This window comes from Trypanosoma conorhini, assembly GCF_003719485.1.
Source record: "Trypanosoma conorhini strain 025E chromosome Unknown Tco_14.4_contig_00546, whole genome shotgun sequence".
NCBI lineage: Eukaryota > Euglenozoa > Kinetoplastea > Trypanosomatida > Trypanosomatidae > Trypanosoma > Trypanosoma conorhini.
Window position 1 is genome coordinate 1,796 of NW_021704636.1, and position 11,012 is coordinate 12,807.

General features: G+C 58.2%; 4 protein-coding genes across 4 annotated transcripts, besides 12 other annotated features; all 4 read right to left on the reverse strand.

Annotated features, from left to right (window-relative positions):
- Positions 1-40: 40 nt before the first annotated feature.
- Positions 41-80: a microsatellite.
- Positions 81-227: 147 nt separating this feature from the next.
- On the reverse strand, positions 228-1,430 carry Tco025E_07258 (uncharacterized protein; the record flags this gene model as incomplete). The annotated part of the gene is made up of 1 exon (XM_029374124.1): positions 228-1,430. One exon carries the CDS (start codon positions 1,428-1,430, stop codon positions 228-230), a length of 1,203 nt encoding a protein of 400 aa, XP_029225751.1.
- An 875-nt stretch (positions 1,431-2,305) lies between these two features.
- On the reverse strand, positions 2,306-3,313 carry Tco025E_07259 (uncharacterized protein; the record flags this gene model as incomplete). The annotated part of the gene is made up of 1 exon (XM_029374125.1): positions 2,306-3,313. One exon carries the CDS (start codon positions 3,311-3,313, stop codon positions 2,306-2,308), a length of 1,008 nt encoding a protein of 335 aa, XP_029225752.1.
- A 146-nt stretch (positions 3,314-3,459) lies between these two features.
- Positions 3,460-3,522: a microsatellite.
- A 64-nt stretch (positions 3,523-3,586) lies between these two features.
- Positions 3,587-3,623: a microsatellite.
- A 118-nt stretch (positions 3,624-3,741) lies between these two features.
- Positions 3,742-3,795: a microsatellite.
- A 615-nt stretch (positions 3,796-4,410) lies between these two features.
- Positions 4,411-4,476: a microsatellite.
- Positions 4,477-4,936: 460 nt separating this feature from the next.
- Positions 4,937-7,099, reverse strand: Tco025E_07260 (uncharacterized protein; the record flags this gene model as incomplete). The annotated part of the gene is made up of 1 exon (XM_029374126.1): positions 4,937-7,099. One exon carries the CDS (start codon positions 7,097-7,099, stop codon positions 4,937-4,939), a length of 2,163 nt encoding a protein of 720 aa, XP_029225753.1.
- A 373-nt stretch (positions 7,100-7,472) lies between these two features.
- Positions 7,473-7,510: a microsatellite.
- Positions 7,511-7,774: 264 nt separating this feature from the next.
- Positions 7,775-7,827: a microsatellite.
- A 693-nt stretch (positions 7,828-8,520) lies between these two features.
- Positions 8,521-8,545: a microsatellite.
- A 64-nt stretch (positions 8,546-8,609) lies between these two features.
- Positions 8,610-8,635: a microsatellite.
- Positions 8,636-9,495: 860 nt separating this feature from the next.
- Positions 9,496-9,562: a microsatellite.
- A 457-nt stretch (positions 9,563-10,019) lies between these two features.
- Positions 10,020-10,051: a sequence feature (GA-rich).
- A 192-nt stretch (positions 10,052-10,243) lies between these two features.
- Positions 10,244-10,300: a microsatellite.
- A 4-nt stretch (positions 10,301-10,304) lies between these two features.
- On the reverse strand, positions 10,305-11,012 carry Tco025E_07261 (uncharacterized protein; the record flags this gene model as incomplete). Its single annotated transcript, XM_029374127.1, has 1 exon — positions 10,305-11,012. A coding segment is annotated over one exon (708 nt), but the record flags the coding sequence as incomplete, so codon positions are not given.

Genomic DNA, 11,012 nt, shown 5'->3' on the forward strand with positions numbered 1-11,012 from the left:
GGGGTCCAAAGCAAGAAAGAGCAACACAGGTGCCATGTAGACACACACACACACACAGACACACACGCACAGACACACACTGGCGTCACCGCGAAGACGTCCAAGACCCGCTTTAGATTCCTGTGAAATGAAGCTCCGGTAGCAGCACTCTTCACGCAGGAACGCCACCCCATCCATCGAAGCTCCCGCCCCTGCTGACGCGATTGTTCGTGCTACTGCTATGGCTGTCAGTAAGAAGTATGGTATTGGTAGGAGTTGCCGCGGGGCCGCAATTTCGGCCGCCCGCCTCCGTTTCGCCGCCTATCGCCGTGCCGCGACTTGTCAGAAAAATATTTGTCCCACCACTCATTGCACTTCTTCAGCCACATTCGCATGTTGTTCGCATCTTGCTCCGCCTCATTTGGCGGCGCCGGGCACGGCATCTCCAACTCCGCATAAGAGCCCTTGCCACTGACGCTCAGGCCGCAACTGCTGCCAAGCCACGAGGGAAACCCCTCGCCTTGGAGCGATAGGAGGTGCTTGTACCACCGACACGCCGGAGCGTACAGGACAGAAAGAGGCAGCTGGGGGTTGTCGCGCTCCAGCACACCCGCCGCATCCCACCGCACCGGGGGCGGAAGCATCTTCGAGAAGCGCAGCAGTGAGGTCCTGGTGCTGGCGGAGTGCCCTGGTGCCAGCTGCAGGGAGCCTGGCTCCATGAAGTACGGGTACGAAGAGGCGTTCTGCTGGCTGTGTGGCAGAAAGAGTGGGGCGAAGTATCGCTGCCCCTGCGGCGTCTCCGCACCCGTCGCCCCGACCAGGTCAAAGGCGACATTCTCCTTCGCGCCCAGGTCGTTGAAAGGACACGACTCCCCCACGGGTTGAATGGGGGCATACGGCAAAAAACTATACGGCATGTTGTCCAGGTGGGACCCACACGTGGAGCCCACGATGGCGTTGTCGTCTATGGCGTGAATTCCGGCAATCAACGCGGCGGGCCCACCCTCGCTCGGCACGCTTGAAAAGTGCGGCGAAAGTTCAAGGCCCGACATCATCGTCGGCGTCTCGCAAGCAAAGCTGTGCACGGGCGATTCCGCCGGTGACGACGACACCCTGCCGCACCTCGCCATGCACCTTCCCTGCAGCGGCGTTATAGCGATGGGACAAGGCCCGCAGGGCGAAATCGCGTTGCATTCCTCTGGGAAACTCCTCGAGGCCCGCGCGCCTCCTTCCGTTGCGGGACTGTAGTACGGGTTCCACGAGTACTTGTTCTCCGCGGAGTACGTCGCATGCGGCCCGGGAGAGGCATTGACACTGTTTCTCTCGCGTACGTTGTAGAGGTTGGGGCTGGTCTCCGCCTGCGGCCCCAAGCACGCACGCGATGGAGGGCGGCGGTATTCGACGGGAGCGGCGAAATTGCACGCCGCCCGCGGCGCCAGGAAGTCAGACATCCCCCAACGCGACGGGGTGGTGGGGGGTGCGGAGCGCAAACGCGGGGAACAACGACGACAAAACGCAAAGAAGAAGGGCGCAGAAGAAAAAGGTTCTTCTTCCCGTTTTTTCTCTTCCTTCTTGCTGCCTCCCCTGCTCTTGCCGCACCTAGCCTTTCAGCAGCTTATCCCCGCGGCACGACGGTCTACTTGTCGTTGGCTGCTTCTCCCTTCGTTCCAAAAAACCAGCACACCGACGCGGTTGCACGGCCGCCGCAGGAGCAGCGCGTAGAGAGAGAAAAAAAAAGAGGGCAGACAAAAAAGAAAGAGCAAAGCTTGGCAGGTGCACCACGCAGGAGACACGGCGAGGCACGCGCAGTTGCCCTTCCGTCCCTTGACGCCCGCCGCCGCAGGGAGAAGCAGCGGCGCAAAGTGGCTCCCCAAAAGACCCAGAGGCGCTCACGCGCACATACATCGCAGAAGAAAGGAAGGGAGAAAGGAAGGGAGAAAGGAAGGGAGAAAGGAAGGGAGAAAGGAAGGGAGAAAGGAAGGGAGAAAGGAAGGGAGAAAGGAAGGGAGAAAGGAGAGAGAAGGAGGAGAAGAGAGAGAAAGGAAGAGACACCGCGTCAGTGTCGCCCGGAGAAACCACAACCTCCCACGCAAGCACAGACGTGTCGACGAATAAGTACCGCAGAAACGAATGGGTGATGCTCCCCCCGCTCCCCGCTCCCCGCTCCACGACGGAAAACGTGAAAGGAAGTGTCAGACATAAAAATTGAAAGGGCAGAGGAAGAGGCTTATGCACGCTTTTCTTCAGAGTAAATAAAGAAAACAAAAACCCATAAAAATAATAAAGAGCAATGAGCAATACAGCACACTTTTTTTGTTGTTTTCCTTCACAAATCCAACGCACGGCTCCTCCCCCCGTGCTGACTTGGGGGCGCTGGGTAAACTGGGGCGGCCAGGAGCTTCCACGCAAGCGCAGGTGGTGCTCCAGGACGCAGCCCAGTGGGGAAAAAAAATAAAAACATGCATACATGTACGGGCCACACAATTTCATAGATCCTACAAAATGGTGCTTCTTGGGGCGGCCTGAAACCCACCTGCGGCAGCAAAGTCCGGAAAAAAGTTGTGATCGCCACGATGATACGCAGGCGGCGGGTTGCTGTATTGAAAGTTGCGAGGATGGTTGCCTCTCCAGTAGGGGTCCATACCCCGCATCGGTGGTCGTTGCTGGTATTCCTGCCGCGGATAAAAATACTCCTGCTGCTGCGCCACTGGTGGTGCTTGGTGGCACTGCTGCCGCGGATAAAAGCGCTGCTGCTGATGCACCGGCGGCGGTAACAGCGGTGCTGGTGGTGGCGGTGGTGGCTGTTGTTGCCGCTGCTGCAGCAGCAGCTGCTGCCTCCGCTCTTGCCTGAGCTGAGCCTCCCGCTGCTTTTTTTTTGCTGCCGCTTCTTTTTTTGCTTCGATCGCTTTGTCGGGGACTCCGGCACTGGGGCTTCCACGAGGGGGTTGAAGTCGCCCGGCGCGTGCCGGCGCAGGTTTTCCCCCCACATCTCCAGCCGCTGCAGCTGCTTCTCCCGCGTGAGGCGGGCGAAGGGGATGGTGGTGCGCAGGTACGAGTTGCGCGCGGTCTCGATGTCGCTGCTCTTGAAGACCGGGGAGTAGGGGTCCCAGGAGAACTTCTGCAGGCACTCCGAGAACGTGATGGCGTAGCGGCGCGGCCACGGGTAGTCGTCGTCGCCGATGTCGAGCTTCAGCGCCTCCCGCGTGGGGACAACGAAGCGGCCGCCGGTGGCGCGGTTGCCGTCGACCAAAACCGGGGAGTCGCTGCACATCTGGCGCTCCGCCAGCGCCCTCCAGCCGGCAACCGGCGGCCTCGACGCATTTGCGGCCTCCATTTTTTTTTTCCCCCCCCGCGCAGCCCAACACCCGTGCCGTGGAGAAACAATAATGTTTGCAGCAAATAATGTATATATCTTACACACACACACACAAAATATACAAATGCCAAATGATGCACACGCACACGGTACCCAACACGCAGATGATATGTATGTATATGTATTATATTATATATATATGTATATGTGTGTGTGTGTGTGTTTGTCTTAAAATTCTTCCTTTTTAAAATGTATTGCAAGCGATCCTGTGCGACTGTGGCCAACTGTTAGCTCTTTTTTTCTTCCTTTTCTTTTTTTGCTTTTGCTTCCGCAACCCTGGCGAGTAACAGACTGGGCGCGGCGGCAGACGCCAGAGCACACGCGAGAAGCGAAGGGAAGAGCAACGCATGGGCGCCGGAGCCACTTGGGAGGGGAGACCGGGTAGGGCGCAAGCCACACACACGGGAAGGGACATGCACACACACACGCACACGCACCCGGCGCCGACAGCCTTTACGAGAGCGGAATCCCGCCCGCCTCACATTTCACGCTCACTGAGGGGACGGTCAAAAGTTGCAAAAACCAACAAAAAAACAACAACAGCAGCATGGGGGCCGTTGTCGGGTGGCCGAGGCGCCAGAAGACCCGCAGCCACGCGGGAAAAAAAAGAGCTGGAGAGCCACACCAAGTAGGCTAGAAGCAGCAGCAAGAGTAAAGAAGAAGATATAGATGGGAAAACAGACACCGTCACACATGCGTTCAAAGCGCGCCGTAACATACGCCCACCCACAGCGAGGGCGAGTGAGCGAGTGGGTGAAAGAGGAGGAAGGAGTGCCGGCGACAAGAGGGTCTGAGTCGCGGCGCGTGTGTGAGGAGCCAGCGAGCCAGGCTATGGCTTTCCTTCCTCCGTTTCACTCCCTCTCTTGGCAAGCCACCTACTCTCCCAAGCGAGGGGTAATAACATCAACGACGGGAGGGTCCCTGGCCTCTTGCGCCCCTCGCTGCTTCACCCGCGCGTCCAAGCCCCAGCGACGATCAGGGGAGTCCGCGTGGGAGGAGGAGCCGGAGGGAAGGCCGTGGGAACGCGCAAAGGGTTTTGCTGTGATACACATATAATACATATCCATATCCACATCCATATATATGCATACATACATAAGTATATGGATATTCATATTCATGAGAGGACGCACGGGCGGCATGCGCGATGCCGCAGGAGGCGCGGGCGACCGATGGCGGCAGCCGCAGTTGACCACGCCGCTCCTCTCTGTTTCCCTTCCGCGGTTATGCCAGCGGCAAAGAGACACGGGCAGAAGCCGCCCTACAAAGAAACAAAACAAGAGCGCAGCAGCGGACAAAATGCGGCTGCCCCCGACATTCTTAGCGCCAGCTCGTCGCCTCCCTTCCCCCCTCTGCCCTGTTGGCTCGCCGCGGGGAACGTCGCCCCGCCCACACACAATATCTTTTGGAGACTGGCCTTTTTTGTTTGTTTTCCTACCTCTTTATTGCAGCAGTAACGTGGGCGGCGGGGGGAGGGGGAGGACGGCGGCGTGACATCGTCTCCCGTGCTTTCTCCCGAGCGCTTTGCTGCGCCCGGCGCCCGAAGGGAGGCAGCGCAAGCGGGTAAAGCAAAGCCGCAGGTCACCCCCGCCTGATAAATGGCGGCGCAAACGACACCCCCGAACGGATCGCCTCCGAGAGCCTTTCGTCCACCTTCTTCTGCATCCTGTCGCCCGCGGTGTGGGCGTCGTTCAGCCACTCCTGCCGCGCGACCCGGTCGTCGGGCCACAGCAGGAGGCACTCCGTGCGGCGCAGCGTCGGCTCCTCCAGCAGCACCGCCCGCACCCAGTCCCCCGCCTGTTCCCGCAGCGTGCGCTCGCCGCAGCAGCGGGGACTCCCCCGCGGGGCCAACGGGAACTCGCCCGGGGAGCAGGCAAGCGACGTCAGGGGCAGCGGCCGCGCCTCCCAGGGGGCGGGTGCGGAGCGAAAAACGACGTCGTCGCAGTGCTGCAACTCCCGCTCGTACACCAAACTCATGTCGGACATGGCGGCGCAGGTGACGTGAACCCGCACGTCGTACAGCTCCCCGATCGGCTCATCCTCGAAGCGGCCGCCGTAGAGGAAGAAGCGAAAGCTCGGCATCACCGGATCCACGCACATGGCCGCCATCGTCCGGCCGTCTGGCAGAACGGAGAGAATATTCTTCACGGACTCCCAGTTCGGCGAGGACCCGCCGCCCTCCCGCGTCGCCGCGAAATACCCCGCAGGAAACGGCGACGGCAAACACCCCACGTCCACGCACGCCTCACGCCATAAGTGGCGCATGTAGTTGTAGACGTGCACGTCCTTGTGAGTCGCAAGCATCCCGCGCCCGTCGTAACTAAAGCCGCCGAGGATGAAAATCTCCAGGCCCCGCGCCACCATCACCGCCCCCGTGCGCCAAAGCGCGGAGCTGTTGTAGTGGCTGCACCGGTGCGGGATGTTTATCGGCACGCGACACCGCCTGCTATCGCGCCTCATCAGAAGCACATTTTTAATGTACTCCATGATACGCGCCCCCGGTTTCTTGTCGTAGGGGCGCAGGAAGAATTCCCGCATAAACCGCAAGGGGGTTTCCTCCCGCACCATCACCCACTGCCGCGTGTAGACGTTGAGCACCCACAGGTCGTTGTAGAAGTAGTTGTTGTCGCGCCCACCAAAGACGAAGAAAAAAAAACCGCGGCACACCGTCGCACAGGCCCGCCGTCGCCCGGGAAAGACAGACGAGGCAACCGGCGGGAGAACCTCCACCACGCGCTTCTCACCCTCGCAGTACCGCGGCTTGCCAGAGGAGGGCGGCGGGGCGGTGAGGTAGAGCAGGTACGTCGTGTTGTAGGCCTCCGTGCCGTGCATCCCGCCGAACACCACCACAACCTCCGCCCGCCGCCGCTCCTCCTCCCCCTCCTGCGCCTCCACCGACGCCGGGGCTTCCCGCGCCGCCGACGAGGAGGAGAAGGAGGAGGTCGTCAGCGACAGCCGCTTCGAAGGGAGGCTCGCGGGGACGGGGAGGAGCAGCGTCTGCGCCACCGACCCCCACCGCGTCGGGAGCCGCGTGGTGAGCCGCAGCCTGCTCCACCGCCGCCGCGCGATGTCCAGCTGAAACGCGGGGGCCACGTCGCCATCTTCGTCCGTCACACCGCCATGCACAAACAGAAAGCATCCGTCCCCAAACAGGCTACCACTCTGCCCAAATGCCTTTGGCGGCATCTCCTCCACTACTTCTTGCTCCTCATCGCTGACGCTCTCCCTGCCCAGACGTGGGCGGTGAGGCTGCCTAGCTGGGGCACCGTGACAAATAAGCCGCACCCACCGCTGCGCATCAATCAAATACTCCCACGTGTCGTTCAGAAACGAATGTGCCCCAACCTCAAGCCCACCGTGCAGGATAAGACTTCGACGGGGAGCGCAGGAGAGCAGGAGATGGCCACTGCGTGGGGTTGGCACCTGATGCAGGGGCTGCCGCAGCTCCTCGGGTGTGTGTAATCGAGAGGACTCGGACGCGCCCGAGGCCTCGCACGCCGCCGCCTGTGATGAGGACGGCTCTAAAGCCGTCGTTGCCCCCGTTTCACGGCCCCGCTGCGGCGGCGGGGCCGTGGCCAGTTTGTTTGACGCGCCGTCGTGCAGCCGAAAAAATGTCGCATGATACCGGACCTCCAGCGCGTCCAACTCCTCCGCAATGACGCCCCCCATGCCGGCGGGCGGCTCCTCGTAGTAGAATCCCCTGTCCCGCCGGCTGCGGACCGACGTGGGCGCCCGACGCTCCATTTATGTCTTTGTTATTCCCCTTCCGCCTGCTAACACCCCCGCGGCTCGCCGAGAGTGCGGGGGAAGCGGCGGTGGCAGAAGCCGTCGGTTCGCCGCCGGGCCTTTCCTTGGCTCCGGGTCTCCCCCTCCTCCTCTTCCTTCCCCGTCACTACTACCTTCCTTTTCCGCGGCCGCAGTCAACGACGCCCGACCACCGCACCCTTCTTGTTGACCTCCCTTTTTTCGTTTTCGTTTTTTCCCTCCTCCCCTGCCCGCGTTTCCCCCGCGCCAGTGTGACACTTATGTGCAGGCGCACGCGGTGAGGCGACGCACGGCGGTCGGAGGGAGGGGGAAGGGGAAGTAAGAGGAAGAAGTGCGGACGGCCACGACAAGGCACGCAGAGAGAGACAGGCACACACACACACACACACAGGCGTGTGTGCGCGCAGAAGCAGGAGAGCCGCTTCGTCCCCCCTCCACCCTTTCTTCAGTTTCTCCAGTGGAGGATACCAGCACAGCAACGTGCAGACGCACGCACACACAGATAGACACCGTGGGGGAGAAAAAGAGCGCAAGAAAAAAGGGCAGAGGCAGGGGTGGTAGTGGTGATGAAAAAAAAACGGCAACAGCAACAAAGGAACAGACCAAATGTTAACCCTCACTTCCACGCGCCGTGAGCCTCAGCCCGGATTAGCGTACATAAAGATACAGACATACATATATATATATATATACAAATAAAGATACATTGGTGGTATATGATGCAGACATGGCGCAGCTGCCGTGGCGGACGTCTCGTGGCCGCAACCCTGCCCACTGGGCCGGGCACACATGTGTTTACCTTACACCGCCCCACTGCCGACGGCGCCCGCAAAAAACAACAACAACACACATACATACACACACCGTACGGTGAAGCAAAAGGAAAACCGACCACCGCGGCGCCGGCCAAACACAAGGAAGAAAAGAAGCGGAAGGGAAAGATGGCCGGCCCGCGGTGGTCGGGACGCTTCCACCTCCAACCGTGAGCGGCGGGCGACGAGGGAGAAGTGGAAAGAATGGCGACCGGGAAGGGGGAATAAACACAAGGCAAATCACAAACGACTTAGAAAGCAAATCGGGGAAAAAACAACCAAAGAAAGACGCATATCCCCACGTCCCTGGCCAAGAGGTAAAAAGCAGCAACTTCGCTCTCCGGGGAAAAGCAGCGAAGGTGGCGGCATTCGGAAGGGGCAGCGGGGGCGCATCCCCCTCGTAGTTTTTTTCCCTTTTTGCCTCCCTTTCCACCACGCAGAGAACGCAGCCAAAACAAAAGAAAAAAGAAGCAGACAAGGAAATCATATAGAAGAAAGTACCTCTCCCCCTCCCCCAAGTAGAAGAAAGAGGACATTGGTACAGTTACAACTCGCCCGCCCATCCACGCGCACACGCGGAATGGCGAAAAAACAAAACAAAACAACAAAACAAGAAGGGCGAGATAACAAGAGTCCGGAATGCAAATATACTTACTTGTGTGTATACGCAGAGAGAGATGTATATATATATATATATATATATGCAGGCACACTCGCGTGTATAGCGCACCGCGTGCTCCAGAACTCTCGCCCACGCCACCCAACTTCTTCCCCTCTTTTTTTTTCTTCACCACACGGAGAGCCACAGGCTTTCACTCGCTCTCCAGCGGCGTCCCCCCGTCCAAGCACCCGCGGCAGCGGGTGGGGTGGTGGGAAAAGCAAACAGACAAAGTTACAGCAAACAAAAAAAACAGAAGGAGGGGGAAAAAATACATAACACGCTTGGCGCCAGGGGGGCAATATACAAAAAAAAGGGACAAATGGAGAAGGCAAAAAAGAAACAAAAAAAACATGCACCTGGCCGCGGCCTTGCCACCTATTCCCACGAAGGGTGAGGGTCGGTTTGGTTGCGTGTGCGCCCAGCAATCCGCCACGTCAGGGGCGACCTCCCAAACACCCGCAGGCCCCTCCAGAACAAAAAAAATAAATAAAATACAGAAAAAGTAAACAAATAGGCTCAAGTGTCGCACAACTATGATGGCCGGGGGCTCTCCTTGGCAACTCGCGAAGGGGCCGTTTTGTATTCGTGGCAGCAGGGGGGAAGTAGGGTGGGAAGGGAAGAAATGAAGTGAGAAGCAAAGTGACAAAAAAAAAACTACACTGCCGCTGCCTTCCAACGCGGGGTCTGCGGAAAGGGAAAAGTCAAGTAATCCAATAATGGGGGAGCAAAGGGAAGTGAGGGGGAGGGGGTGGGAGGGTGGGAACTCAGCAAGGCGCGCCCTCACTCACTGCGCCCCCATCCTGTGGCACATCACTTCCGCACCCTTGCAACTGGGGAACAAACAACGACAAATCACGCTCGTCCTTAGACCTCACTGCGTGCAAGTCAAAAAAGAAAAAGAAATATATATATATAATATATATATATATATATATATACAATACATATATATATATATATATATATATAATCGTGACGGTCACAGCAGCGCAGGAGGGTGTCTGTCAGGTGACACAAATATACGCTTTATATAGCAAGATATACTTCGGTGGATATAGAGCGTAGTCTCCCTCTTCCTACTCCTCCTTCTCTCCCACTTCCCCCTCCACCACCCCTGCTGCTTCGATATCCCTTTTTTACCTTCCCAAAGAAAATGTAAAATAACAGCAGCAAAGCAGCTCAACTCGCCCATGGATTTTTTGACACCGCAGTGTTGCCTCCCGTGGCATGTCCGTTTTTTTCTTGCGTGCGTGTGTGGGGGGGGGGGGGTGAGGAAAGGGACAGATTGAGAACAAAGGGGGCATACATGCTCCTCGCGAGGGGAAGAGAGCTTCTAGAAGAAGCAAGAGGGCATGCGTGTATATCAACATGGGCGCCGCGGTTTATGTCGCTCGGCGTGCAGAAGGAGAGGCACACAGTATACACGGAGAGAGAGAGAGAGAAATAACGAAAGAGGGAAGCCCCTCAGCATGTTCTGAAGACCGCTTCGGCCGCGGCCGTGCAGCTGCGCCAGACTACCCATGAGCTCCGTCTCCCTAACTTTTTGGAAAACGAAATAATTCCTCTTGCCTCTGCTGCATGCAGCAAAGGCATGAATTTCGCACAAGGCCCAAAGGGCTTCGCCATGTTTCCTCTTTTCGTTTGTATGTGATATACATATAAATATATATGATATATGACATTTCTAGGTCAAGTGTATATCTATATGCCCTTATTGGGGATGCGTGCCCTGTTGCCGCTCCGGCATCGCCACTACCCTGAAGTCGTTTTCCAAGGTCCCTGAGGGCTTGGCGTCGGCAGCGGCGTCCTGTGCGTGGGTACCAGCAGGGGGTTGATTCACGCCAAAGTGTGTCGCAGGCGAAGTATTCAACGAATTCCACGTGTTTCCTATATCCGGCTGCTTTCCACCTTGGTAGTAGCAATACTGTGGTTGTTGGACTGGCTGCTTCTGGGAGAAAAATAATTGTTGTTGTTGTTGTTGTTGTTGTTGTTGTTGCTGCTGCTGTTGCTGCTCATTCCGAGCAAGCACAATGAGCCGCGCCAGCACCTCAAGCTCTTGCATACTCAGCCCCAGCATGCCTCCCTGCGCCGTGTTTGGGAACTGCGCCGGGTTCACAAATTGGGAATTGGGTTCATTTATCTGTTGAGGCTGTTGGTCCATGCGCATGATGGCCGAAGGGTTAAACATGGGCGGGGTGGCGCATGGCGGAGGAAGCCCCATAAATGGCGGCTGCGACGGCGGCTGAACTCCCCATTGTGGACAAAAGGCTGGGGGCTGTTGGAGGGCTTGTTGCTGCTGCTGCTGCAGCGGAAACCGCAGCCTGTTGTTGAACGGCGGTGCAGCATTTGGGGCAAAAAGGTTGGAATACGGCGGCATGGGGGCGTCTACGCCGGCCGGGGGCAACGCGGCCCCTGCGTA